Source organism: Ptychodera flava, chromosome 16 (genome assembly GCF_041260155.1).
Source record: "Ptychodera flava strain L36383 chromosome 16, AS_Pfla_20210202, whole genome shotgun sequence".
NCBI lineage: Eukaryota > Metazoa > Hemichordata > Enteropneusta > Ptychoderidae > Ptychodera > Ptychodera flava.
The window spans coordinates 16,310,202-16,338,145 of NC_091943.1; the positions used below are offsets into that span (position 1 = coordinate 16,310,202).

The 27,944-nt window shown below is 38.7% G+C and overlaps 1 protein-coding gene across 14 annotated transcripts in view; it reads left to right on the forward strand.

Annotated features, from left to right (window-relative positions):
• The window catches only part of LOC139114136 (spectrin alpha chain, non-erythrocytic 1-like), a 59,054-nt gene that overhangs the window by 26,930 nt on the left and 4,180 nt on the right, over positions 1 to 27,944 (forward strand). For 4 of the 14 annotated variants that reach the window (XM_070675674.1, XM_070675676.1, XM_070675677.1 and 1 more), the window contains 29 exons: positions 4,377 to 4,626; positions 5,012 to 5,079; positions 5,794 to 5,943; positions 6,441 to 6,533; positions 6,802 to 6,936; positions 7,192 to 7,340; positions 7,883 to 8,186; positions 8,782 to 8,873; positions 9,611 to 9,755; positions 10,272 to 10,388; positions 10,894 to 11,058; positions 11,415 to 11,563; positions 11,696 to 11,744; positions 12,121 to 12,267; positions 12,575 to 12,678; positions 13,163 to 13,410; positions 13,859 to 14,043; positions 14,398 to 14,502; positions 15,249 to 15,457; positions 15,999 to 16,119; positions 16,633 to 16,754; positions 17,305 to 17,536; positions 18,081 to 18,240; positions 18,784 to 18,997; positions 23,287 to 23,476; positions 24,041 to 24,333; positions 26,424 to 26,478; positions 26,861 to 26,955; positions 27,224 to 27,379. In XM_070675674.1, coding sequence (XP_070531775.1) covers positions 4,377 to 4,626; positions 5,012 to 5,079; positions 5,794 to 5,943; positions 6,441 to 6,533; positions 6,802 to 6,936; positions 7,192 to 7,340; positions 7,883 to 8,186; positions 8,782 to 8,873; positions 9,611 to 9,755; positions 10,272 to 10,388; positions 10,894 to 11,058; positions 11,415 to 11,563; positions 11,696 to 11,744; positions 12,121 to 12,267; positions 12,575 to 12,678; positions 13,163 to 13,410; positions 13,859 to 14,043; positions 14,398 to 14,502; positions 15,249 to 15,457; positions 15,999 to 16,119; positions 16,633 to 16,754; positions 17,305 to 17,536; positions 18,081 to 18,240; positions 18,784 to 18,997; positions 23,287 to 23,476; positions 24,041 to 24,333; positions 26,424 to 26,478; positions 26,861 to 26,955; positions 27,224 to 27,379 — 4,502 coding nt within the window. Of the gene's footprint in view, positions 1 to 777; positions 799 to 2,962; positions 2,990 to 4,376; positions 4,627 to 5,011; positions 5,080 to 5,793; positions 5,944 to 6,440; positions 6,534 to 6,801; positions 6,937 to 7,191; positions 7,341 to 7,882; positions 8,187 to 8,781; positions 8,874 to 9,610; positions 9,756 to 10,271; positions 10,389 to 10,893; positions 11,059 to 11,414; positions 11,564 to 11,695; positions 11,745 to 12,120; positions 12,268 to 12,574; positions 12,679 to 13,162; positions 13,411 to 13,858; positions 14,044 to 14,397; positions 14,503 to 15,248; positions 15,458 to 15,998; positions 16,120 to 16,632; positions 16,755 to 17,304; positions 17,537 to 18,080; positions 18,241 to 18,783; positions 18,998 to 23,286; positions 23,477 to 24,040; positions 24,334 to 25,419; positions 25,444 to 26,423; positions 26,479 to 26,860; positions 26,956 to 27,223; positions 27,380 to 27,944 lie in introns of all 14 variants that reach the window. The other 10 variants (XM_070675664.1, XM_070675666.1, XM_070675665.1 and 7 more) reach the window with 5 other exon arrangements.

Here is a 27,944-nt window from a genome sequence, read left to right on the forward strand (position 1 = left end):
TTTATAAATTAACATTTTGTTGGGACAGACACAGTGAATGACTTGTAGGATAGGTAGTAGAAGTCTATGAATCCGCACACTTTATTATCTAACCTTTTTTTCTGTCGCCCTGTGTGTTTGTGCACATGCATTCACAGCTAAATTCAGCATTCCAGCCACCGGGTGTCCATTGCCCATGTCCATCACGTTTGTCCGTGCCGCGTTTTGTCTTTGTGCTGGGGAGGTACAACATTCATAGCAGCAAAGCCTTAGCAGTTCATGCTAAATGCATCCATTATATTGAAGAAAGACAAGCCATTCAGATTTGGGGAAAATGTGTGGTTCCAATTGTAAATGTCATAGAGGCTTATATCACTCATCATTTCCATATTGAATTTTCGTCAGGACATCATTTTTCAACAGAAACATTGTACGCAATATATAGTGTAAACAAGATTTATAGTCAGTATTTAAACAAATGTATTATAAGAAAGAAAAGATAATGCGTTCTGTTTCGTGGAACCCACAAAAAATGAAATATTTTCAAAGTTGAAGCTGTTGGTACCGATAACATACAGTAGTGAAAGTTAATGAGAAGAAAGAGATTTAAAAGTGAAAATATTGGGGAAGGGGAGGAGGGGGGATTTTGGAACCACACTTTTTTACAAGCAATATGCCACCGCGATGTTGCACTGGACTTGCGACAACAGTGTAACTTGTGAGATCAAGTGAGGATAAGAGCTTCCCACCTGTCATTGCAAGCCCATTTATGATTTCATGTTAATTTGTGTTTTCCAGACTCAGAGTGCTAATGTTATGGTGAGTAAAAAAAAAAAGTGAGGTCAAAGGTTACAGGAGTACTGTTAAGCCTATAAATGATAAAGATTAAGGCTTACTTACTGTCTCATCTCTATGCTCTTTCAAGATCTCGTATCTCTCGTTAAAAAAAAGCATCTAATCATTCTTGCATCATCATCATCACTGGTCAACTTTCAGCCTCATTCACCAAGATTGACATCTCATGCCATGTTGTGGTAGGAGCCGCAGTGGTTGACTGCCTTGTACAGCCTATCTCAGATTGATTCATATTCCCCCCTGAAAAAATCCAAACAAAAAACCAAAAAAATATCAAACTAAAACAAAAAAAATCAATATTATATTGAATTCCTGGAAAAGTATTCCAACAAGCATTACCAAGGTCAACTTGAAATTTGAGTTTGTCCCCAAATTTTCGTTCTTATCTGTTTTTGTTTTGTAATCGTTGATTCTTTGTTTACGTTGAAGAAGCCATAGTATCGTTGCAAGCCAATGGGAAAGGCGTCGGCAGTATTCAACTGTTTCTGTTGTATACTGGTCTCTTAAGTTTAAGTTTCTTTATTATTTCAAGCCCTCTTAAAGCTTGAAACTCTCAGTGATTGCCAGATCACGTACACTATTTTTCTCAACTAATAACAGAGTTAATCAAGCTATATTTCAGTGTTGGTTTTGTGGCACATTAACAACAAAAGGTGGAAACATTTCGGGTATGAACTAATAACTAAAAGAAAATGCAGTAACCCACACACTGCAGGCCTCTCCTATCTGACATTCTCAATCTCTTCCTCTATAGAATGATAGACATGTAATCACACTCAGACAAATAAGAATAAGATGTTCAATTCATCATCGAGTGTGGTCACGATTTTTAATATCTAACTTCAATATTCCCAGCCTTTCAATGCCATCAGACACGGTGTCAAGTTCAACGTACACGAAATAATTCAAAAAGATATCACACTATTCTGTATATATGTATTATATACAGTGTTTGTAATACATGCCTTAAAACAGAGATTGGAAAACTTCTGATCAAACGTCCCCGAAAGGAAACTTAAACTGTTCTCTTTCAAGGTCAAGTTTAAAAATCAAGAGTCTCCATGCACATTTTGGGATCAGTGAAACAAGCTACTTGAAATTGATCAATATTTGAGATGCAAATGTCCACAAAAAACTTTTGCAATGCTGTGAAGAAAAATCAAATTTTGAATTTTAACAAAGACAAGCGGTTGCAAACTTCACTTCACAGTTGTGAAAATGAGTCCACACACATGCAGCAGATCAGGAAAGAGTTACAAAATTTTGAATGTCAGAAATACTTCCCAGGTACATTTTATCAACACTGTCATGTTCATGTACATAAACTCACAGCCACGTGTACCAACACACCTATGCACTGCAACTCATATAAGGATCATTCTGGGATACAAACACTCCGAGCCCCATCAGCTGTATCTTTTGAATTTTACTTACCAAAAAAATACCATACAGTCTTCAGACGGAAGTTTTGGTTTCCCATTTAATAAATTAGACTATTTCAACCCTCGGCACTTATGGCTTTGGTTGATCAAATTCAGGTGTTTACGTGTATATTTGCGGTGGCCATATTTGAGTTGCAACTCTCAAATTATTTAGCTGTGAAAATCCAAGTCGTGCCTTCATCACCAGTGTTCGTAAAAACGTCCTGTAGCCACATGTTGGTGAGCATTTTTAAGGTAGCTTTTGACTTCAAACCAGCTTACTGAAAAAAATCAAAAAAAGATACAGCTAATGGGGTTTTCATCATGATGGCATGAACAAGAGTTGGTATTACATTACATCGGTCAAAACTGAAGAATCATTGTAACAGTTCTGTTGTTCCTGAATGTGAAAGACCATTACTAGGTCTGTGCAGACTAATGCAAGCCATCACATGCTTGATTTTTTTGAATGCAAGCAACGTTTTCTTTGTTTTACCACATGTATTTTAAATACAGGAAATGCGAAGTTTGTTTTTGCCTGTTATTACAAAGTCACGATTTTGCACAGTCACCAGAATGACTTATACAGAGATACTGTACCTATGAATGTTACATATACAGGTATATATATGTGTACAGCCATTATGTTGCAGTCTATCTTATGATACCTTGAATGAGCTATTTTGGTTTATGTATTCTCGTTTCAGTTCTCGGAACCTAGTCGGCCTTCAATGGTAGTCAGTCTTTCAAATACTCTAAAACCCAAAATACTGATAATGCACCAGTTGCACATAACATCATCATCAACCATGCATTTGAACTTTCATGGTATCTGTGTGATTTTCCATGGAAACAACACATTCTGAGGCACTAGCAGGCTTATAGGGATCAGCTCACACAGGGCAAAAGAAAACTTTCATTTTGGGATGGGGATTTTTTGTACATAGTATTATGGTGATAAAATACTTTCTAATGGGCTGGAGGTTGCATATTATTCCCATATCAGTGATAACTTTTGCCTCAGTTTTACCGCCCAGAATGTTTGCTTACTTGCCCTGGAAAGTCATATAGTTGACTAAAACGGGTATGTTGTGTCCTGGACTGATGATTGTGGGGATGCAATGTCAGAAAATGGGATAAAATTGAAACTTTGTATAAGCGCTATTTTGGATTGGTTTGAAAATTTTGCCATCGTGAACAGGACACAGACCCAACTGAACGAGACCATGCCATGCACAGCCAATCAACCACAAAAACCAGTACAAAGCCAAAATCATCTGGAAAGCCATCTGTTCATGCATGTTGCAAAAAAATACCAGTGTCACACTGTTACAAAGTGTAAGCCTCTGCACAGTCAGACAAAATGGTTTTTAAAGGTGCAAGTAAGTATACCCCCTTTTCCTGCCAGACAGTATCACTTCCCCTTGTGCCAAGTCAGTGAAAAGCGGTATTGAGTCAAAACATGACGTATTTTCACCCACTTGGCTTGGTCTGTTATAAAAGCCTTAATCCATAAAAATCAAGTTTACAGCATTTATGTTTTCGACGGCCCTCAGATTTCAATACTGTGTTAAAATGCACCGTATGGAATATGTTGTGCATCATTAATTTTGAACAACTTGACCTGATGGTGAAATATGAACTTGGCAGGAAAAGGGTTCAAGTCGTACAGGTGTACAGGGGTTTCAATATTAATAGCATGATAAGTCTGACTGCAGCCTTACACTCAACAGATTTGGCAAAATATCACTCATGTATATTTTAAGTTGACTGTAATTTACACTTCTCTGAAAATTAGCCAAAAACTCCTTTGCTTGAATTTCCTTTTGCCGCAAAATGTTTTCTAAGGTCTAACGTAGGCCTCTTTAAAATTGGTATGATCTGGTTTACGTTGATGACTGTTGGCTTTCTTGTCCTTTTTGTGTTGATTGGTGAGCGCAAGTGTCCGTAATTTCATTTGATTGCTTCTAACAGGGATGACTGGCAGGGGAATAATCTGGTGTTACCACACAAACACAGCAAAGAGCTGTGTTTCTTTAAGGTGTCTCTGGTTATGCACAGGTACCATATCTGCTTGCATATGAACTCTGCTAATTTACTTGTCTATTTTCCACACACCAGGGTCCCCTGCATGCGAGAAAGCAAAAGCTGGAAGACTCCAAACGCCTGCACCAGCTGTTCCGGGACATTGAGGATGAGGAGGCCTGGATCCGGGAGAAAGAGCCCATAGCGTCGTCCACTAACCGCGGTCGCGATCTGATCGGCGTGCAGAACCTGCTGAAGAAGCATCAGGCTCTGCAAGCTGAGCTGGCTGGCCACGAGCCGCGCATCAAAGTGGTCTGTCAAATCGGCCAGGACATGGTCAGCGAAGGTATGTAGCCCCGTTACCTTTGAATGTCAGTGTTTGAACATGTTAGTTGTGTCACTGCAGCGCTGCCAGTATAAAATGTGTCCAGTACAATTTTTCGAAAATCAAAGATATTATTTTTCCCCATAGAGTTAACACGGGGATGACAGCCATTTTGAAAGTTTGAGCAAAAGTTGAAATCTTTCACTTTCAAGATGTATACTACCTTAAAATGTTGAAATGTAAATTTGCAACTTGTACTGGTAGCTTTATTTACCTCCAGTCACATCCATAGAATAATCTAAAACTTCATTTCACAGTGTAAGACTCCACCTAGCACAAAGGTAGCCTTAAACATGCAGGTTTGAATTCCATAATCACCTTGTGTTTCCACCGCTCTCTCACGTAGGTCACTTCGCATCTGACGACATCCAGCTGAAAATACTTGGATTGCAAGACAAATGGCAACAACTGAAGGTAAGTTGTCGCAGACCCCGGTTCATGAAATAAGTTTTCGAAAGGATAGAGGTAGCTACTATGTGTAGGAGGAAGTTACAGTATCCATACAAATAGCGCATGTTGGCTCACTCCCAACAAGTTGCTGGGGCAGCGGATACCAGGAGGACTCTGTATGACAAGTAGTGGTATTGATGCAATATAGGGAAATAAAAAGAAGATATTACTTAACAGAGAAAGTGAATCACTGTTGACAAATTCAGTCGTAAATTTTAAACTTGCGTCATAACTTCTCTTGGGACATGTTCATGAATTTCAACTTTTCAGAACTTTTTTCTCATTTTAACTTCCTTTTCATTTGTGATTATGTCATTGTTATTCATGAGCTGTCATTTCTATTCATGAGGCCACGTATATTTGTCTAATCACCACGTGACCAATGTGACGTGACCTGCGTTATGATGGTGGTGGTGTTGATTGTTGGTAGCGTGTGTGTGGGGGGGGGGGGGCAGCAAGGCTGGTATTCCAATGCTAAAGGGATGAAAGAAAGACTAGAGGCAGCGAGTACTATAAATCGAAAATATTTCTGAACATGTTTACTTGTGGGTTGAACCCTTTCGCCGCCATGGTTTGACTGAATTCCATTGTTGACAAAGTTGGACCTCACCACTGGAGAATGGGTATGAGAGGGTTAAATTGACAGAGCTATGGCTTTTTTTTCATCGTTGATTGTAGGAGAAAGCATACCAACGCAAGCAAGACTTGGATGACTCCCTGCAAGCTCACCAATACTTTGCCGACGCCAATGAAGCAGAGTCCTGGATGAAAGAGAAGGAACCAATCGCCGGAAGTGAAGACTACGGCAAAGATGAGGACGCAGCAGAGGTAAGTGCTCATGTCTGAAAGTGTCAGCACACTTACTTCGCTACATCATCTCAAGATCACTAGAGAAATATGACAAATATTGTGTGGGCATGGTGATTTCACAAATTGTTAGCACCTATGAGATTCATATCGTTGTTCTAAAATGTGAATGCATGTTCAAATCCAATGTTTTTTGACATGATATGCATATGTTACTTTGAAATGAATAGAATGTTTAAGTGTAAGCATTCAACATGTGTTAATTTTGATTTTCGCCCTTGACAAAAGTCGGACAATAGTTTAATTAATAAGATAATTACAGAATGCTATCAGCCTGAGTCTATTTCACAAATGCTTCAAGAAAGTGATATAGTAAATTGTGAATGCAGCCCTCCAAAACGTTCACATATTTTTGATGGTTTGAATGACAATTTATCAAGAACTATTCACAGATAGTGGGAATTTCTCTCATGTTGAACTCGACAAAAAATAAGGAGTCTTTTTGTTTCCGTTGACAGTCCCTCCTGAAGAAACACGAAGCGCTGATGTCAGATCTGGTGGCGTACAGCACCAGCATTGACGCTCTCAGAAACGAGGCCATGGAATGCAGAGTAAGTGACTGTCCATATTTGCATGACTTCATTAGTCCACTTCACGATTTATCAAAATTCTAAAGTAATTACTGACAGTGATACCCTAAGTCCAAATCCGTTAGACCAAATCAAGATTTTTTCAGGGTGTAGCACATTAGTTGTAAAACTGAAAGTTTTGTAGTTCTTATCATGACAAGACCCTATCTTTCTACAAAAAAAAAATCAAGAGGTTAAGTTGTTTGATTCCTGTGCAGCTTTTCAGTGATGTCTTTCTGTTGATATTTAGCAACAAGAGGCACCCATTGGTGACGACCTCGGCAAGGAGTGTGTTCTTGCTTTGTATGACTACGTGGAGAAGAGCCCTCGTGAGGTGTCCATGAAGAAAGGGGATGTTCTAACCCTTCTGAATAGTGCCAACAAGGTAGGCATATATATCTTACCATGCAGTTGAACCAAAGGAGAGTATTACAGATTATTGGAGTACATTGATTTCAAAATTTTGGAAGGTTAATATTAATATGTAAAGTGTTTCAAAAATTGTCAACGTTTGTGCGTGTTGTTTTGCTATTGTGTTACAATTTTGGGGGGATTACAAGACTGGGTAGCAGTTGACTTTATCCTTTGTCCTTTTTATCTGTCGTATAACTTTCGTGACTTCAAATATTTTCTCGTGTAGGAATGGTGGAAAGTGGAAGTGAACGATCGCCAGGGTTTTGTGCCAGCAGCCTACGTGAAGAAGATCGATTCAGTACAGTCCACATCACAGGGCAATCTTGCTGATGAAGTCAACAGCATCGCCAACAGACAGAGACAGATTGAAGACCAGTAAGTACACATGTCACAGACATATCTTCATCTCTGGTAAGATCCACCCTGTAATGGCAAAGCAGTGTGCTTTGAGTATCTGCAATGGACTTTAATTCAGGCACCAGTGAGATGATTTATCAAAGTTAAGATATCCATAAAATTCATGTATAAATGTAGTCTCGGCTTCCAAGACTGCACTTCAGGGGCTCTCATCAGAGTCCCCTACACAGTCTGCGGAAATCCTATACAAAAATCTCCAAGCAAGATAGAGCGACACAGGCAAGAGCTATGCTTCCTGGGTGCAACTGATCAATGATGTAATTATTATGTTTTGGGACAAAGTCATAGAAACTATAGCTTCAAGGTTATGTAGAAGTGGCTTTTGAAGTCCCTCCTTACCGTAGTAACACGTTATGTGAAAAGTTTCAAACATTGCCCTCCTGAAGACATTGTCAAAAGAACGTCGTCAATTGGACATCACCAGAGTGAATATTGGTAGAAATCAATGTAATGACATTTTTCGAGTAGTCAACCGTTTGATGTAATCTTGATACGAACAGATACGCTCACCTCCTTGAGCTGGCCAATGAGAGGAAACGCCGCCTTGAGGAATCGGTCAAGCACCACATGCTGATCCGTGAAGCGGGCGAGTTGATGGTGTGGATGAATGACAAGGAGGCCATCGCCGCGTCTACCGAAGTTGGCGAAGACCTTGAACAAGTCGAAGTGCTTACCAAGAAGTTTGATGACTTCCAGAAAGATTTAAAAGCCAATGAGACCAGACTGACTGAAATCAACGAGATCTCCAGGGTCCTGCAGGAGGATGGCAGCCCAGAGGCCCAGATCGTGGTTACCCGTATATCGGTGAGTGACTGAACTGCTGGCCCACAAACTGATTTGTGGTGTTAGAGCACATGATTTTGTACTATACTTATGATCCATGCATAACAAAAAATCGATGGTTTAGCATGATCAAGTTAATCTACCCAACCTACTAATGTCATCTGTGTGTTTTTTTCAAAAAACGTTTTCTGCCACAATAGTGCAGACTGTGACTTAAAGTTGGATACTCAACATAGAAATGTGCTGCTTATAGAAATGTGAAATTTGGCAATATTCTGTTTCTATGCATCCATCTCTATTGCTGCATTTTATAATCAGATCCTGTAAGACATGATTGTCATAGTTTCAATGAGAACAACGTTGTAACAAGAAACAAATTTTCCCATTAGAGTTATTTCCACAGCCTTAGTGCAAATTTTTTTACAAATACTTGTAATTGCATGTCAGCGATGGAACTTTAAATTCATTTCAAATCAGCCCCATACTGTCCATACAATTTCTAATGTAAATGTCAGAGGACTCCAGTTGAAGTCATCTACGCTATCCGAACCTTTTGGACCAAAGGAGAGCCAGAGTGGTTCTCTTATGATGTTTTCCTGTTTATGCTGATTTTCAGGAATTGAACAATCGCTGGACTGCCCTGGAGCAACTGACCAATGATAGAAGCTCCAGCTTAGGAAGTGCCCATGAAGTACAACGTTTCTTCAGGTAGAGTAACACCAGATGTAACAGGCACCATTGTTGGTAGATACTCAAAGTAGTATGTGCCTCAAATTCAAATACTTCAAGTTTTGTTGAAATTTTTCCGAAGGAAACTTTCAACCATCATCTTTAAAGATCATGAATAAAAATCAGCAGCCACCGTGCAAGGTTTTGTTGCTATGGAAACAAATTACCTTAAGTGATATTTAAATTCAAAATGACCACCATCACTGTGTTTACTCAACAGTGAAAATTCAGTTTTGGGGTTTTTTTTTCACAAATGAGACTGGTAAAAATGTTACTTACTCCAATAGCTTCTGATGAGGCCACACAGGTGGTAGATCAGAAAAGTGTTGTAAAAATTTGAGTTTGAATATCTGTCCATACAGTCCATTACATCTCAATACCCTTCTATCTCAATACCTTTCAATACCTCAACACATAAAGAACTGCCATAATTCCAAATAACACAGATATGGATGTACTCCCTGAGTTTGTGAGTATTGTTTATTCAGTCTGCCTTTTACAAAATGTGTTTTTGAACAAACCATTCTCAAAGTTCCCTGATACAGTAAGTACTGAGAAACACACCTTATGACACTTATTCCTGGCTTTGTTGAACTGTGGTATGAACCGCATTGCTTTCTGGCGCAAAGCTTGACTAGTGTTAGACAGACAAGGGGGGTTGAAGTTGTTGAAATATTTCTATGTTATGCATTCATGCTCTCATTATCTGTTCACAGAGATGCTGATGAAACCAAAGACTGGATCAATGAGAAAGACAATGCGCTGAACACCGACAACTATGGCCACGACTTGCACAGTGTGCAGGCACTGCAGCGTAAACACCAAGGCTTGGAGCGTGATCTTGCTGCACTTGGCGACAAGGTAAATCAAAAGATCTCCATGTCATACCCATATGTGTACGTGTTCAGTAATTTATGCAGCAAAGACGAGATGTAGAGAACGTTTTTCAGGATGCAGAACACTATAAAGTCATTTGTATGTTAAACTTGGCTTTGCAATTGTTAAGATTATCAGCTATGCACTGGAGAGTTTGTTAAATAAAACCTGACACTAAGTGCTTCATTACCACAAGTGCCCTGGCAATCCATTTTAGTTTCATCAAGTGTACGTTTACTCCTCTGGTTTGCTAGTACTTTGTAGTATTAAGGCACTTGTACTGATATAAATCAAGTGTGTGGAAGCCTTAGTTTTGTCTTTACTGTATATATAAGAAAAAAAGATGAAATCTTCTCAATCCCAGCAGATTTGGTTTTGTCATGAGGTAATTTTCAAGGTCATTAGCTAAACGGTTCTGAAATCCATTTCAACATCTGTAATGCTGTGTGTATTTTCTTTTATGAAACACCTCAGTCAATTCCTGTCCATTTCTATTGATAGGTTCACCAGCTTGACGACACAGCCGTACGCCTGATCCAGACCCATCCTGAATCAGCGGAGAGCATCTCTGACAAACAGCATGAAATTGACGATGCCTTTGCTAACCTCCAGAAACGGGTAAGCTTTCTTCAAGCCAGACTAACCTGTATTTTCAGACAATTCACCATTCCAAAGTTAACAAAGACAGTAGTAAATCTATAACGGGATTTTTGGGAGAATATTTTAATCATAATTGTTACAGCGCGAGCCAAATGATGTTAGCTGTGTATTTTAATGGTCCTATTTACTGTCAGTCCACACCCATCAAATTATAAAATGATAAAAATGATGGTAAAAATAATTGACTGTCCCACTAGTGTTTTAAGTATGACAACAACCTTTGCTACAGCAGGTATGGGAACTTGCAAAAATATATTTAATTGGCCTGCAATATCTTTAGTTTTCATGTGCAATGGTGTTTTGTTTATTTCCATTGCTGTTTTATGTTGAATTCAAGAACCATATTGCATTTATGACCAGGTGGCAAAGTTAATGAAATCTCTCTTCCTTTTGTATAAATGCATGATAATCTAAAATCTTTGCCTTTTTAGCATAACGCAAATTTTAACTTATCTCAATCCAGGCCGAGGCTCGCAAAGTTAAACTTGATGACTCATACGATCTGCAACGGTTCCTGACCGACTACCGGGACCTGATGACTTGGATTAACAGCATCATGGTGTTGGCCAACTCTGATGAACTGGCTAAGGATGTCACCGGTGCTGAGGCTCTGCTGGAAAGACACCAGGTAACCCTTTGTACTTTGAACCTTGACCCCTACCTTTTGACCCATGACATCACATGGGGGATGTACCCCAGAAAGGAATGAAAGGCGTTAACAAGGAGATAAAAGTATTTTTATCCAGTATATGAAATGATTGCATTCTTGATTCTTGCCTGTACATAAATCGATCTTAATACATTCATCAATGTACATAGAGGGATGTAGAAAATAGCAGGCAGCTGGCAAAAACGACTGACTGTCAGCTGAATTTGCCGGCTGTGAAAATAATTAGTTTAACAAAAGGCAGGACATTTTGCACAAACTTAATGAGCCCAGGCACTATTTGTAACTGCCTATATTTTGTCCATGTGTGCCTTTAGGAGCTGAGATCTGAGATCGAAGCCCGTGCTGGCAACTTCCAAGCCTTTGAAACCTTCGGCCAACAACTGATCCGTAATGAGCATTATGCCAGTGAAGAAATTCAAGAAAAACTCAACCAGCTGAACGACGAGAGAGACCAACTGGATAAGTAAGTCTGGAATAATTAATTTTTTCATTGTACACATTGACAGCCTTCAAAATCATTCGGAATTGCAACTTCAAGATTCAGTTGGTCTGAATAAGCTAGGAAATAACATTTGTTTCCTGGTTTGTCTTTCAGGGCATGGAATGCTCGTCGCATCAAGCTAGACCAGTGCCTGGAGCTGCAGGTTAGTTTTATTCATACAAATACACAATTTTACAAGATTTAGTACCAGTTATAACAAATAACATTTACTGTTTGTCCTTCTCATATAACTCAAAGAATCCTGCATCAAAAATTCATCAATTAAACTGGGCAAACAGGTAATGTGTCTGTTGGAAAACGTGCTTCAGTGCACATGGCTCTACATTCAGCAGTCCCAGCCTGTCTCACAACAAAGCCCACATGAATGTATTGTGTCTTGATTCTTACTACAAACATCAGACGTTAGAATGTTTTAAAGTTCTACTTTTAAACAGTATCAGGTGATTATGCATTTAAAGTTTGTGATATTGAAAGGTGTACTAGCTAACATCTGACATTTTCTCATTTCTGCATCACAGTTGTTTTGTCGTGACTGTGAGCAGGCCGAGGCCTGGATGGCGTCCCGTGAGGCATTCTTGACATCGGAGAGTGTGGGAGACTCCCTCGATGGCGTGGAGTCCCTGATCAAGAAACACGAAGACTTTGACAAAGCCATCAATGCCCAGGTCAGTTTTCATGCAAAGTTCCTTGGCTTTGCTTGTCAATGAATGTGTCTTGTAACTTGGATTGAAGTCTAAAAATGAAACCTCAGTATGACGTTAATGGCCTCCGTCATGGTACTAAGATGTGTTGGTCGTTCAGTGACAAGAAGAGGATAAACTTGTTAGTCCATCAGTCCTATGTTAGGAAAAAAAAATGTTAAAATTTACTCAAAAGTGACATTTTAGATTCAAATTGTACGAGTTAGAAATTGACTTGAAGATTTGCCAAGGGTTTTGTGCTAAATTAAGGCTGTTATTTTATGTCTTACAGGAGGAAAAGATCAGTGCCCTGCAGTCATTTGCTGACCAGTTGGTTGCCGCTGATCATTACGACGCCCCTGCCATCAATGTAAGAAGAGAACAAGTCTTGGATAGGTGAGTTACCCTCCTGTGGTGTCTTTGTCCTTAGTCTTGTGTGCAGTGGGATGATTCACTCATATGGTGTTATTGTGGTGCATTTGCATGGCTGTGCCAGCTATTACAGAAAGTGATTCACATTTTGTATTGTAGACAAAAATTTGCGATATTTGGGCTCTCACTATCATAACACCTGTGTCTCATAAAACATCTCAAGTGTATGGTTCATTGTATGTCTTTGACCTTTGAACTACAAAATCCAGTGACTGCTGGTTGTCATTTAAAGCACAGGTGCAAAAAGTTGAACTCTGTTACATTTTGTTAAAACTTCAAAAGTTGTTATATCAGGAAGTGAGCAGCAAGAAAAGTTGACTGGGGAGAGGGGTAGAACTTGTCAGATGAAAGCCATATACCATGATCATCTCAGAAATTGCAACAGGCCAGGGCCAGTACAAATGAAGTGTCTGCACAGAGAATGAACTAACATCCTCTCCGTTCACAGATGGAGCAACCTGAAGGAAGCCCTGATTGAGAAGCGCTCCAAGCTCGGCGAGTCCCAGACCCTGCAGCAGTTCAGCCGGGACGCCGACGAGGTCGAGGCCTGGATCGCCGAGAAGCTGCAGATGGCCACCGACGAGTCCTACAAGGACCCCAGCAACATTCAGAGCAAGCACCAGAAACACCAGGCGTTCGAAGCAGAAGTCGCCGCCAACTCCGAAAGAGTCAACGCTGTCCAGACCGCCGGTGAACGTAAGTTACGAAAATTGTATTTGACATCAATTAGCCAATCTTCCTGACTTACAGACTTTTGAAGTATCATGTGCAGATTTATGCATAGCAGAAGTAATGTGAGGTGAGAATCATCTCTCAAATCATCAACTTGGATTTGTGACCTTAGTGTAGAAAATTCTTTTGACGTGAAGGCAACAGTCGAGTACAATGTATCGAGTTTAATCAGATGTGTATCAAATTTCACTGGAGTAACGAAGTTAGTTCAAGACAAAAAAGATGTTTCTTTTCTGATTTGGTGCTGAATACCAAAACAGATGTTGTGTGAAGGAGGATATAAAGGCCAGGATTAGATTCAGGTTTACTTGATACAGAGATTAAAGAGATCAAAAAAGTAATGGGGGGTAAAATATATACAGTAAAGAGAATCAGGGTTTCAACAAAAAGTTATCTGTGGCTCTCTTCACAGGTCTTATTGAACAACAGCAGTGTGCCGGCAGTGAGGAGGCCGTGCAAGCCCGCCTGATCGCCATCAGCGACCAGTGGAAATATCTGGTCCAGAAATCTTCCGAGAAAGCAGCCAAACTGAAAGAAGCAAACAGACAACAAACCTACAACATTGGAGTCAAGGACATTGATTTCTGGTTAGGCGAGGTGAGATATGGATAAGTTATTCATGGCAGGGAGCACTTAGAACTGTAGTGTGAATGAAAGATTCAATACTGCTCATGTTTTGCACTTTTGGTCACACAAATATAAGTCAAAGTGGTTAATTATCTTTGTTTGTCTTAATTGTGCCATTATCAACCTTTAATTTCAAACCTATCAACACTGCTTTTCATACCAGAATGTTCCATATTGTCAGATCATCAATGACACATAACAGAACTAACAGTAACGACAGAGTCCTTTTACTTGAAAAAGAACATGTGAACACCTGCTGAAATTTAATTTATGCACGGAATATTTAAATGTGACAGCAGAGACCTGCTTTCCCTGTCTTCCCAGGTTGAAGCTGCCCTGGCTTCTGAAGACTACGGACGTGATCTCACTTCCGTGCAGAACCTGATCAAGAAACACCAACTTTTGGAAGCAGATATCGCAGCCCATGAGGTGAGCAGCTCTCACTTAGCTGGCTTGTTAGATCAGCTGCATTCATTTTCAGTGGTGCAGAACTGTATTTTTAGGAAAATAGGGGGTGTCAGACATAACCCATAGACAAAGTGAATGACGTCAACAACCAGGAGGTATTTTAAATTGCCATGCCAGCCGTACTATTGTGTATTTTAGGAAGTACAGATAAATGGACACGGAATGGGAGAAAAAAAAAACTGCATTTCTTGCAGACTGAGCAGTCTGTGGTGTGCATGGTGAGAATAGAGCAGTGAATTTCGAATCACACTTTTAAAAAGCTATTGCTGTCTTTTTGTGGGGGCCAGTTTCCTATGGTATTTGATAGGCCCAGTCACCTGTGAGATAATTTCATACAGTCAAGAAATACTTAATTCTGTATCCATGTCTATAGTAGCTTCAGGGACTTTGGCCCTATGTTTTTGGTTTTGTTTTGGGTTTTTTTTGCAATTTCCTATGGTATTTGATAGGCCCAGTCATTTAGAGTCAGGTCTTCTGAATGTGCTTGCCCCTGTGCCTGGAATATTCACCACACTTTCACAACAGCAACAATACAGGGATACCATACCTAGGTGGCAAATTTAGTACATTGAATAGCGGTAAAGTGGCGTAGCATTGTCGAAATTCCCTCTTTGTGAATATTCCCAAGAGTAATGTGTCAAATTTAGACAAATAAATCAAGTTTTTTCACCGTATACCTTGACCACTGATTTTCCTGTTTTTACCAGGACCGCATCAAAGACCTGAATGCCCAAGCTGATAGCTTCATTGAGAGTGGTCACTTTGACTCTGAAACAATCCGTGAGAAGCAGATCTCCATCAACGAACGCTATGACAGAGTCCGGGAATTGTCCGCTACCCGCCGCGACAAACTGAACGAGTCCCACACCAAACACCAGTTCCTGAGAGATATCGACGATGAGGAATCCTGGATCAAGTATGTTAACCCTTTCACAACCATGGTTTAGCCCACATCTATTTGTTGTCAGTGATGATTGCGGATCTATTTACAGGGAATCGGGGGTGAACAGGAGTGAAAATTATGTAGTTTCCATGACCTCACCAGAAAGTGTCTCAATCTGAAATTGTACAAGCCAGTTCTTTGTCTGTTATACGAAGTACCATACATCAGTTGCATCAAACTCTGAACTTCCTACACCAAAAATTTCAAAATGCAGTTCAGACACCAGGGAGGCAATGGCTAGGGTACTGTAATCATTTCCAGAGAATGGTGAGTTTGAGACCCAGTAAGCCCAGCATAATGGACTCACTGTTGGAGGATGTTGAGTGTGAGACTCTAGCATGGTGTTTTGCCCTTGAGCAAGTCACTTAACTCCTCGTTACTCCATTGGGTAGTGGGTGATGGGTACCTCATCCTGTAATTTGGGTGTTTGCCTGTTGGATGATACTTTGAATAAAATAAAGAATAAAAAAGAAAAAAAAAAGAAAATAAAACAATATCATGATCTGTTTCTCAGGGAGAAGAAACTGCTGACCAGCTCTGATGATTATGGTAGAGAACTGACCGGTGTCCAGAACTTGAGGAAGAAACACAAGCGTCTTGAAGCTGAGATCTCCAGCCATGAACCTACCATTCAGGTAATCAAATGCTTAGCTAGACAGACCGGTCTTCGTGCCCCAGGGTGTAGAGGCAGGGATTACGCCCTTGGTGTGGTATCAAAGCCCATCACTCTCTGTATGTGTGTCAGTCTATCTGTCTGTGTATCTGTCTGTTTGTCTGTCCATCCTTCGCCATCTGCAGCCAGATTTGAGGAGCTGATATCTCAAAAATACTACATGACCAAATCAGATCATTCTAGGGATATTTGATGTCAAGTTGAATATCAAGAACCTGGTATGTTGAGCTTGCATAATTAAGAAAAAATTGCATAATTGTGCTTTTTCATCACTAAAACACACTTTTGGCATATGACCAGTACAATGAAAATGTTGTCCCAATTAGAGTCAAAAGAGTGTTTGTTAGGGAACCTCTTCAAAGTATGCATATGAACTGTGTAACCTCTCTCGTAGAAAGTACTTGTGTTCTGCAATCATAAATGTTACGGAAAAAAAATATTTGTGAACATCATTTCCCTTGATCACTTTCGGCAGGCTGTGCAAGATGCCGGTGCCAAACTGATGGCTGACTCTACCCTTGGAAGCCAGGAGATTCAGGACAGACTTGATCAGCTCAACCAGAACTGGCAGGAACTGCAGCAGCTGGCTAAAATCAGGTATGGGAATACTGCCCTCACACAGATACAAACACCGATGTCCTGTAGTGAATGTCAGGGAAGGAGTTTAAGTGCCGTATATGGTGCACATGTCCTGGAATGTCGTTTTCGTCAAATTTACATACTTTTTCAATGTGAATGAACACTGTACACTCAAATGAAACCAATTATCCGGGACATTGCAAATGAGATGTAGAGCGTTTGGAAGGTTCAGCCTATTCAGGTTCTTATAGGAAATCATAATTTCTTGATGTTTCTTGGGCTGACTGTAATTTGCTGTTCGCATGTTATCTTTGAAGGAGTTCAAACAAGACCTTATGTCAGTAGTACCTTTCCTTGATAATGATGTGCAATCACATACCATGGGAGAGTTTCAATGTGGATTTCCAATATAAAGTCATTAAAGAAAGTACACAAGCTTACGAGATATCTTCTTCTCAGTCATTCAAGATTATAAAGATATTTATAGAAATATTGACTCAAAAAGCAGTTTCATCCTGATAATGTCTGAATGCTTCACCTGTTCTTCTCTGCTCCTGTTTTGTCTTAGGAGCCAGAAGCTGAATGAATCTCTGGCCTTCCAGCAGTTCAGCGCCAACGTCGACGAGGAGGAAACCTGGCTGAATGAGAAGCAGAACTTGATGTCAAGCGAGGATTACGGAGACACGCTTGCCGCTGTCCAGGGATTGATGAAGAAACACAAAGCTTTTGAGACCGATTTCAGCGTGCACAAAGAGCGCGTTGCTGATATCCAGAGAGCTGGCGAAAAACTCATCTCTGATGTAAGTACAAGGGAATAATTCGTATTTCGTGCAAGTGTTTTGCCTGAAATGTGTTCTGACAGCTGTCTTTCAATGAAATATCTCATTGTCTACTGAGCATATTATGACATCACTTCCTGTGACCTGTTGTGAGTGCAGAGCTCTGTGGTTTCATCAGGATAGCAATCTAAATGTTTAGACAATAGAGAAAATGGACATCCAGTGTGTTCAAAATAACCAATTTATCATTCGACTGTAATTGTAAGCTAACTATAGCACTAACAGCATTTCCATTTTTGTTTCTGATCATCAAAGCTCCTTTTAATCAGATACAACTGATCAGAGATCAGCTGAAGTCTAGGATTTCATATGTTGAATTTCATCAAGCTCCCATTTCACTAGTATCACAGCTAAAGCATTCACCAAACTGCCAGGCTTGTGTCAGGCACTTGAACCCTGACCTCCTGGTGACCTATAATACTCAGGGTTCAAAGGATGAAAAGTGAAAAGTCTACTTCAGTGACTCCAACTTTACAATGTTCATTTTTTCTCTCCCACAATCCAGGGTAACCACCAGGCTGATGCCATCGCTCACCGCCTGACCACCCTGCAACAGAAAGTGGACACCTTGGAACAGGCTGCCGGATATCGCAAGGGCAAACTGGAGGACAACTCCGCCTTCTTACAGTTCATCTGGAAGGCTGATGTGGTAGAGTCCTGGATCGGTGGGTGTTCCATCAACTTTCAAGCAGTTGTATTGCATTTTTTTTCTGAAGAAGACAAACAGTCTGTCTATGGTGGACCTCTCCTACATGATGTTTTAGTGATGTGCTGATGGACTTCTCAATGAGGATCAAAGATTTACATATTTGCAACGTACACAGTAGGAAAAATTTTCTCAAATGCCAATAGAGCAAAGAATCAGCATCTTCTAGCATATGTCATGAGAATATCTTTTTTGCCCACCAGTTGTGTTGTTTGTTATCCAAATATAAGCTCTCACAGTACATATCTTATAGTAAGCACAAGAAGGGTTTAGAAAAAGTTTCAGAATATTCTCCAGACATCACTGTTCAAATGGCGTATTGTCAGCATTTCACTGACTTCATTGACCTCTCATTTCAAAGAGTCCAGTGATGCTAGCAAACTTAAAAAAACCTGCACATTCTATCGAGACCATAGAGGTAAATATATGCACTGAAAGGTAAAGGCAAAAAGCACCAACACAGCCCAGTAAAATGTGACCCGATTTATTTTGAATCCAACAGCTGACAAAGAAGGAATGGCCCGTTCAGATGACTACGGAAGAGATCTGTCATCTGTGCAGACTTTGCTGACCAAACAAGAAACCTTTGACGCTGGTCTGCATGCCTTTGAGAAAGAAGGTATCCAACAGATCACAACACTGAAAGATCAGCTGGTCGCAGCCCACCATGCCCAGACACCAGCCATCCAACAACGTCATGCCACACTCATTGCCAGGTGTGTTCTCAATTACTTCACTTCGCAGTGATGTTCCATGCAGATATAGTTGAAATTGAGAGGTTCCTGTTAATCTCTCTTATTTTTAGCTCACGTGTGTAAACACGTGGGCTATTGTCATAGCGATGTCTGTCTGTCTGTCCGTGTGTGTGTGTGTGTGTGTTAGTGTGTGTGTGTGTCTGTCTGTCTGTCTGTCTGTCTGTTTACACGATAACTCAAAAACGCGTGAACGGATTCAAGTCAGATTTGGTACACAGGTACCATATGCTACTTGCAAGAACTGATTAGATTTTGGTTAGTGTGGCTTGCATATTAATGAAGTTATGCAATATCGTTTTTTTCCGTACAATGGTTTCCCTATGGAGACGGTAATGACAGAGTAGACATATATCAAGAAATACTGCACAAAATTTCAGGAAACTTTTCACAGATGACAATCTCAGAACATTATGATGGTACTGTGTGTGTCATGTCAATTACCTCTCATTTGCATATTTAATGAACTTTTGTTATTAGTAAGATAACTCTGAAATTCCTGTACCAAACTTGATGATACTTGCAACAAATATGATCTGATATATACTAATTATACTTTGAAGCATTGGGCAATGTCAAGTTAATAAATAGGTCATTTGCATATTTTATGAAGTTTTGTAATAAGTCATATAACTCCAATATAACTTGACCAAATGTGATGAAATCTGCTGCAGATACTGATCCGACTGATATCTAACTGTAGTGTAAAGCATTAAGTAGTGTGAAATTAATTAAGGGTTCATTTGCATATTTAATGAAATTTGTAATTAGGTATATAACTCTGAAATTACGGCACCTAAGTCTTTGAAATTGGGTACAGATATTGTTTTGATAAATATCTAATTGTACTGAGAAGCATTTGGCAGTGTCAAATTAACAAATAGGTCATTTGCATATTTTATGAAGTTTTGTAATTAGTGATATAACTCCAAAATAACTGCACCAAATGTGATGAAATCTGCTGCAGATACTGATCCGACTGATATCTAACTGTAGTGTAAAGCATTAAGTAGTGTGAAATTAATTAAGGGTCTATTTGCATATTTAATGAAATTTGTAATTAGGTATATAACTCTGAAATTACGGCACCCAAGTCTTTGAAATTGGGTACAGATATTGTTTTGATAAGTATCTAATTGTACTGAGATGCATTTGGCAGTGTCGAATTAACAAATAGGTCATTTGCATATTTTATGAAGTTTTGTAATTAGTGATATAACTCCAAAATAACTGCACCAAATGTGATGAAATCTGCTGCAGATAATGATCCGACAGATATCTAATTGTGGTGTAGAGCATTTACTTATGTAAAGTTAATTAAGGGTTTATTTGCATATTTAATGAACTTTGTAATTAGTGATATTACTCCAAAATTACAGCGTTAAATTTGATGAAAATTGCTACAGATGTTGATCTGATAAATATCCAATTGTACTGAGAAGCATTGAACAGTGTCAAGGTAATAATTAGCTCATTTGCATATTTCATAAAGTTTTATAATTAGTCATATAACTCCGAAATAACTGCATCAAATGTGATGAAAACTGCTGCATATACTGATCTGACAGATATCTAACTGTGTTGTAAAGCATTTAGTAGTGTAAAGTTAATTAAGGGTTCATTTGCATATTTAATAAACTTTGTAATTAGGTATATAACTCTGAAGTTACGGCACCAAATTTTGTGAAACGTGCTACAGATATTGATTTGATAAATATTCAATTGTGCTATGAATCATTGAATAGTGTCAAGTTAATTTAGGGATTATTTGCATATTTAATGAACTTTGTAATTAGTGACATTACTCTGAAATTACAGCATTAAATTAAATGAAACGTGCTACAAATGTTGATCTGATGGATATCTAATTGTCCCATGAAGCATTGAGCAGTGTGAAGTTAATTAACAGCTCATTTGCATATTAAACAAAGTTTTGTAATTAGTGATTAAAATCTGAGAGTTCTGTGCAATGTTGAAAAAAACCTGCTTCATATAGTGATAACATATATCTTATTGTTCTGTGAAGCGCACTACTATTAATGAACCTGTTGTAAAACACGTGAGCATATTCAGTTCATATCTGGTTTTATATTTCACACACTCCCAGATGCACAAATGTTATTAAATTGATAAATTACTTATCCATTGCCAGAACCTTCCCATTCAAATGGAATGGCAAGACAATAATAACTTTTTAGCTCCGCTGTCAGCGACGCGGAGCTTATCAAATAGGTTGATTTTCCGTCGTCGTCCGTCGTCGTCCGTCGTCCGTCGTCCGTCGTCCGTCGTCGTCGTCGTCGTCCGTCAACAATTGCCTTCTCCTCTGAAACCGCAAGTCCAATTGCTTTGAAATTTTATATGCGGTTCACTTGGGGTGACCTCACTTAAGTTTGTTCAAATCGTGGTGAAATTTGCATATTTGTATTTTTGGGGCATTTTTTGGTGTTTTTGGTAAAAAAATCTTCTTTTCTCAAACCGCTTGTCCGATTGCTTTGAAATTTAATATGCAGTTTACTTATGGTGACTTCAGTCAGATTTCTTCAAATCGTGGTGAAATTTGCATATTTGTATTTTTAAGGCAATTTTTGTCATTTTTGGTAAAAAAATCTTTAAAAATCTTCTTCTTCAAAACTACCGGTCAGATAGCTTTGAAATTTGGTACATATGTCCCTAGGGATGATCTATTTAAGATTTGTTCAAATTGTGAAGAAATATGCAAATTTGCATTTTTAAGGCAATTTTTGCCATTTTTGGTCAAAAAATGTATTTCTCAAAAAGTACTGGTCTGATAGTTTTGAAATTTGGTATACAGGTTTCTATAGATGCACTTAGTAATATATATTGAATTTCTGATGAAATCTGTAATTTTGTATTTTTGGGCAATTTTTGCCATTTTTGGTCAAAAAATGTGTATTGCCAAAACTACTCATCTGATAGCTTTGAAATTTGGTATAGAGGTTCCTACACATGAACTAAATGATATGTATTGAAATTATGATGAAATCTGCAATTTTGTATTTTTGGGGCAATTTTTGCCATTTTTGGTCAAAAAATGTGTATTTCCAAAAGTACTCATCTGATAGCTTTGCAATTTAGTATACAGGTTCCTACAGATCACCTTAATGATATTTGTAGAAATTATGATGAAATCTGCGATTTTGTAATTTTGGGGCAATTTTTGCTATTTTTGGTCAAAAAACGTGTTTCTCAAAAAGTACTGGTCTGATAGCTTTGAAATTTGGTATACAGGTTCCTACAGATGAGCTAAGTAATATATATTTAATTTCTCCTGAAATCTGTAATTTTGTATTTTTGGGGCAATTTTTGCAATTTTAGGTCAAAAAATGTGTATTTCAACAACTGCTCATCTGATAGCTTTGAAATTTGGTATACAGGTTCCATAGATGAACTACATGATATTTATTGAAATAATGATGAAATCTGCAATTTTGAATTTTGTGGCAATTTTCCCATTTTTGGTCAAAATATGTGTTTCTCAAAAAGTACTGGTCTAACAGCTTTGAAATTTGGTATACAGGTTTCTATAGATGAACTCAATTTGATCTTTTGAAATTATGATGAAATCTGCAATTTTATTTTGGGGGGGCAATTGTTGCCATTTTTGGTCAGAAAATTTTATTCTCAAAACACTACTCATCAGATAGCTTTGGTTGACATGTTCCTAGGGATGATCCGATGTGATATATTCAAAGTATGATGAAATCTTCAATTGTGTATTTTTGCAGCTTATTTTAGCCACTTTTTTCTGGCCACTGCATTGAGCTATCAAAGATTTCCTCCTTCTTCATCAACATGTGTCAAAAATAGTTATTCTCTACATAAACACAGCGGAGCTATATCGGCCGCTAGGTCGCTTGTTGAACTTACTAAAGATCATTATCACCCAAACTTTTCACAATATTATGCCATCAATTTTACAAGGAAAGTGAATTTTTCAATTGTTTTTGAGCTGAAAGTAAAAGAAGGAAATGTGGTTCTTTGATGTGCATAGTGACGCAAAACTGCACTTCCGTACACCTTAACTCACATTGTGACTTCTACTGTAGCATTAAAATGAATACCTTAGGCTCTCTCTTTTACCTTTTTTGTCCCTTCAGCTTGCTTGATGAATGTGTTTTACAGGAATTTTAGCACTGGATATTTAATTTCCAAAGAGTGCCTTTGATGTAACAATACTTGCATTGTAATATGTAAAGTGTCTGACATGTTATACTTATCTTCCCTTAACCCAGATGGGAGAAACTGCTACAGGACTCCAACAACCGCAAACAGCGCCTGCTGAAAGCCCAGGAACAGTACCGCCAGGTTGAGGAGTTGTTCCTGACATTCGCCAAGAAGGCGTCCGCTTTCAACAGCTGGTTTGAAAACGCCGAGGAGGATCTGACTGATCCAGTGCGCTGTAACTCTGTGGAAGAAATCATGGTGAGGACTGCTTCATGAATGTTGGATTGGTTTCTTGTGATGTAGTGAATGCGTGATACTGATTGAACCAAGATATCAGCAATGCAAAACATACTGCAGTTGTCCATTTATACATTCCCCCCAAAATTTGTGATTATTGGTTGATATAAACAATTATTAAGGCATCAGGATATGGTAAAGTTGGTTGGGTGCAGGACTGTGGAGGGACTGAGTTTGAGATCCACTTATGGATAGGGCATGACATCACTGTCAGGGATTTGAAAGTTGAATGATTAGCCATAATATTGTGTAAATTGATTTTGGCACTTTGCTCATCATTGCTTCATTGAGTAATGGATAGTCAGCACCTCATCCTGCAATTGGCTTTTCACCAGTTTGATGATAGAAATGAACTGAAAATAAATGATAAACAAATGAAAGATGTTTGTTCATTTATTGATCCATTGTTATGTCAAGTTCTGTTTGTGGCATGTTCATGTCTGCTGTATACTATCTGGTCAGTGTTTATCATGAAATCCCACCATCCTGAGAGCAGCTCATCAATGTCTCTGTTTTGCCGTCCAGGCCCTGCGTGAAGCCCACAACGCCTTCACTGACTCCCTGAGCAGCGCCCAGGCCGACCTGAAACAGTTGGCCTCCCTGGACAAGCAGATCAAGAGCTACAACGTGACCACCAACCCGTACACCTGGTTCACCATGGAGGCCCTGGAGGACACCTGGCGAAACCTGCAGAAGATCATCAAAGAGCGGGAGGTGGAACTGAACAAGGAGATGCGACGACAGGAGGAGAACGACAAGCTGCGGAAGGAGTTTGCCAAGCACGCCAACGCTTTCCATGCCTGGCTGCAGGAAACAAGGTACGTGTTATGTTCCTGGCATGATACACGTTGAAAAACAGTGAGAAATGAAATTTAAGGTGATACACTAAGGTGATAGTCTTCAGTTTCTCAGTCATCATTTGCATACATCAATTCAAATTTTCCAAATCTTGAGTGTATAAACTAGACTTTTGCATTTAGTAGAATTTTTCATTAATTTTCACCCCGAAATATGAAATAGGTTGAAAAATTATTGATTCTAATCAGCATAAAAAAAGGAAAATAGAAAGTGACACAGACAGCATCTCCATTGAACACAATTTACATTTTCCATTCCAGATAAATTGAAAATGTATTATGTATTAACGCATCAACGACAACTTTATTCTTTGATTTATTTGAATTCCATTGCACAACTTTGGTATGAAGAAAGCAGCTGCTTTCTTATTTTTTATATTTTTTAACAACATATTACACCTTGCTACTTTCGTAACATTTAGAGCTGTTTCTTTGTCCACAAAAGTCACATTGCTGAATGAAGACAAAATTCTAAATTTCTTTTTAAGTACCAATAGTCATGAAACAAATATCCGATTGTTTCATTTGGTTAGTCAGGTGGCTCCATTATTTTGTCAGTGTCCGTTTCCTTTTAACTTCCTCTTGTCAATCTGTAGTACTTTTATGCAATTACTTTGTGTTTTAGGCTTAATTCAATTTTTTGCACAAACTTGAATATTTTTCTGTCGCAAGAAAGACAAAATTTTGAGAAGACTGCATGTATCATGACGATGTACTTGAAAAACACTGCAGTAGATTTTGTTTCTTGAAAGTCCTCCAGTTTTCAGAGCCGTCAGTTGAATCTAATAATATATATGGCAGAGTATGTGAACTTAGAAGTGCCAAACTAGCTAGATAGATAATGAGCACAAATCATTTGCCCACTTTCTCCCTTCTCGGCTTGTACAGTATTTCTTGTCTGTGTATCATCTTTATTTTGTTCTTCTTTTTTTCTTCTATAATTTTTCTCCGTTTTTAAAATGCTGGTTCTTCTGTCTGTCATCACGCTGCGGCTGTCAAACCTGTCTGCGTCTCTCGCTGTGTCTTTTTGCAACATCCTATCGGAAGGGACTATGTTGTCATGGGCGGAGGGTTATTATTCGTTTTAATTTCTTTCAAACTGACAAAAGACTAGCAGAAAACAAATGCCTAATCTTTAACATTGGTAGTAATCATTTTCAGTCTACTGACAGAGTTTAAAAAACTCATCTTTTTTTTTCTCTGTGGTGGGTTACCTCATCGCATGATGTTTTCATTCACTTGGATTTTGTTAATACCTCATTGTTGCCTTTCGTCGCATGCCAAATGCACAAATCTGCTGTGCGCTAAAATACGTAGTCATAGAGAGAGAGAGCATGTCTTTGTTAGTGTCAGTAGTTTTCGATGTGTACACGTTGATTGCTCTGTGAGTGAGTGTTGTTTGATGTACGTTGATTCCATTCCCACCAACTCCTGAATTCGTAGGATTCTCAATACCAGCGTTGCCAACAGTTCAGAGAAGAAAAACCTATGTTCAGTGGAAATTGCATGCAGAAAACTATACATGGTAGAGTTTCTGAACGAGAATTGAAGTCAGTTCACACGTTGAAAATGAAAGACTTTGCTTAAACTTTCCTCAAGAAACTTTTTTACCATTCGCTTTCAAAATCAAGGATGAAAGTTGGGTTCACCATGCAATTTTTGATACTTAAGAATTTTAGATTCCAAAATGGCTGCTGTCCTTGTGTTATCTCTATTTTTGGTTGAGGGAAACAAAAATCACAATTTTTCTCAAAAACTAAACTGTTGAAAACTTTATTTACTCCATAAGCTTCAAATTTAGCCTCCACATTTGGTAAACCAAAAAAATATCTTAAAAGTTTTGACAGTGTAAATATCTGTCCTCAAGGCACACTCTACCTACGTCCACGAAGTTTGAATTCCAAGTTGACTTTAATCAAAGAAAAACGTCAAAGCTGTGAATCCTTCCTACTAATTCAGCAAGTTGAATTGGTCTCTTCAGATAGTTTGTTTGATGGTCTTACGCATTTTTGTGACATGTTCTCCTCATTGCTCCTCATTGCCATACACAGAGCCCAGCTGGCTGAAGAGTCTGGTACCTTGGAGACCCAGTTGGAAGCTATGAAGGTGAGCTGTCATAAGTTAACTTGATTCCCTCATATGTGTCAGGTATTGGTGATATCCTCATCTACTCTTACAATAAAGCGATTTGATGAGCAAGAGAGTCCATAATTTGGATATTGTCAGATGGACAGTTCGTTATTTCACATGTTTTCAAGCAGTCTGCCAGTCATACAAACACCACTTTCCTCTCCAATAACATTTTCTTCTGGATATTGTGTAACCTGACAAACATTACTACAGGATGTTATGAGTGATTTTCAAAGCCCAGCAAATGCTTCTGATATTTAGCACCCTGTGTTCCCAAATCACATTGAAGAAGTGATTGTGAAATGTTTAGACACCAGCAATCTGTAAGGCTAATCCAAAAGTGTGCATCCACCTACAGCGCAAGTTATCTGAAATCCGTGCTCACCGTAGTGAGCTGAAGAAGATAGAAGACCTAGGTGCTGCCATGGAGGAACACCTCATCCTGGATAATCGGTAATAGAATGTTTTTAAGATTGCTCCGTCTTGCTTAATCCATTGAGCTGAGCTGTAGATGGCATCTGCAACAGCAGCAATGAATCACAGGCGTCTTGTGTTATATCATTCAAAATATTACATAAAATCTCAATCGTGTGTACACTACATTAAAACTGAAAGAGATGAAAAGAGATACGATGCATACATAGTACATGTATGCCATGTGTTTGACACTGTCAATGGCTGAAGGAGATTCTTATCCATCTCACATTTGCTTGCATTATAGCTATACTGAGCATAGCACCGTGGGTCTGGCTCAACAGTGGGATCAGCTGGACCAGCTCGGTATGAGAATGCAGCACAACCTGGAACAGCAAATCCAAGCCCGCAACACCACCGGTGTCAGCGAAGAAGCCCTCAAGGAGTTCAGCATGATGTTCAAGTAAGTAACTCTTCATTAACCCTTTGCAGCCCAGCTCATTTGCATAACAATATACAGTGGAGACCAGAACTCCCCACTCAAAAATTAAAATATTCTGTAATCATTAACAGTGTATTGTTATTCCAAATTTGTAAAAAAGTGGCTCAAAACTGACTACAGCAACCTGAAATTATTTTAAAGCTTATAAAATTTCCTTTCAATGATATATTGCTTATGGGGAATTCAAGAAAATTTCTTGACACTTTTCCTCATCAAATGAAGCTGGCAGCTGATTTATTGCGCAGTTTTACACTTTCCTTTTCAGGTAAGAAGTCCCAGATGAAATAAAAATAAACAAAACACATAATTTGAGTGTTTCTTCTTTTTTTTACATGATGTTATTTTGAAAATCAATGTTTTTCTAATTTTGCAATTGTTGTAGCATCATAGAGACGAGAATTTGCCGTACATATTATTATATATCATCAACCAGCTTGTGCAAATTTCATGGCACATTGAGGAAATGTTGCATCATTTTCAAACGTATTATAAAGTAAAAGTAATATCGAACACAAAATTATCAAAT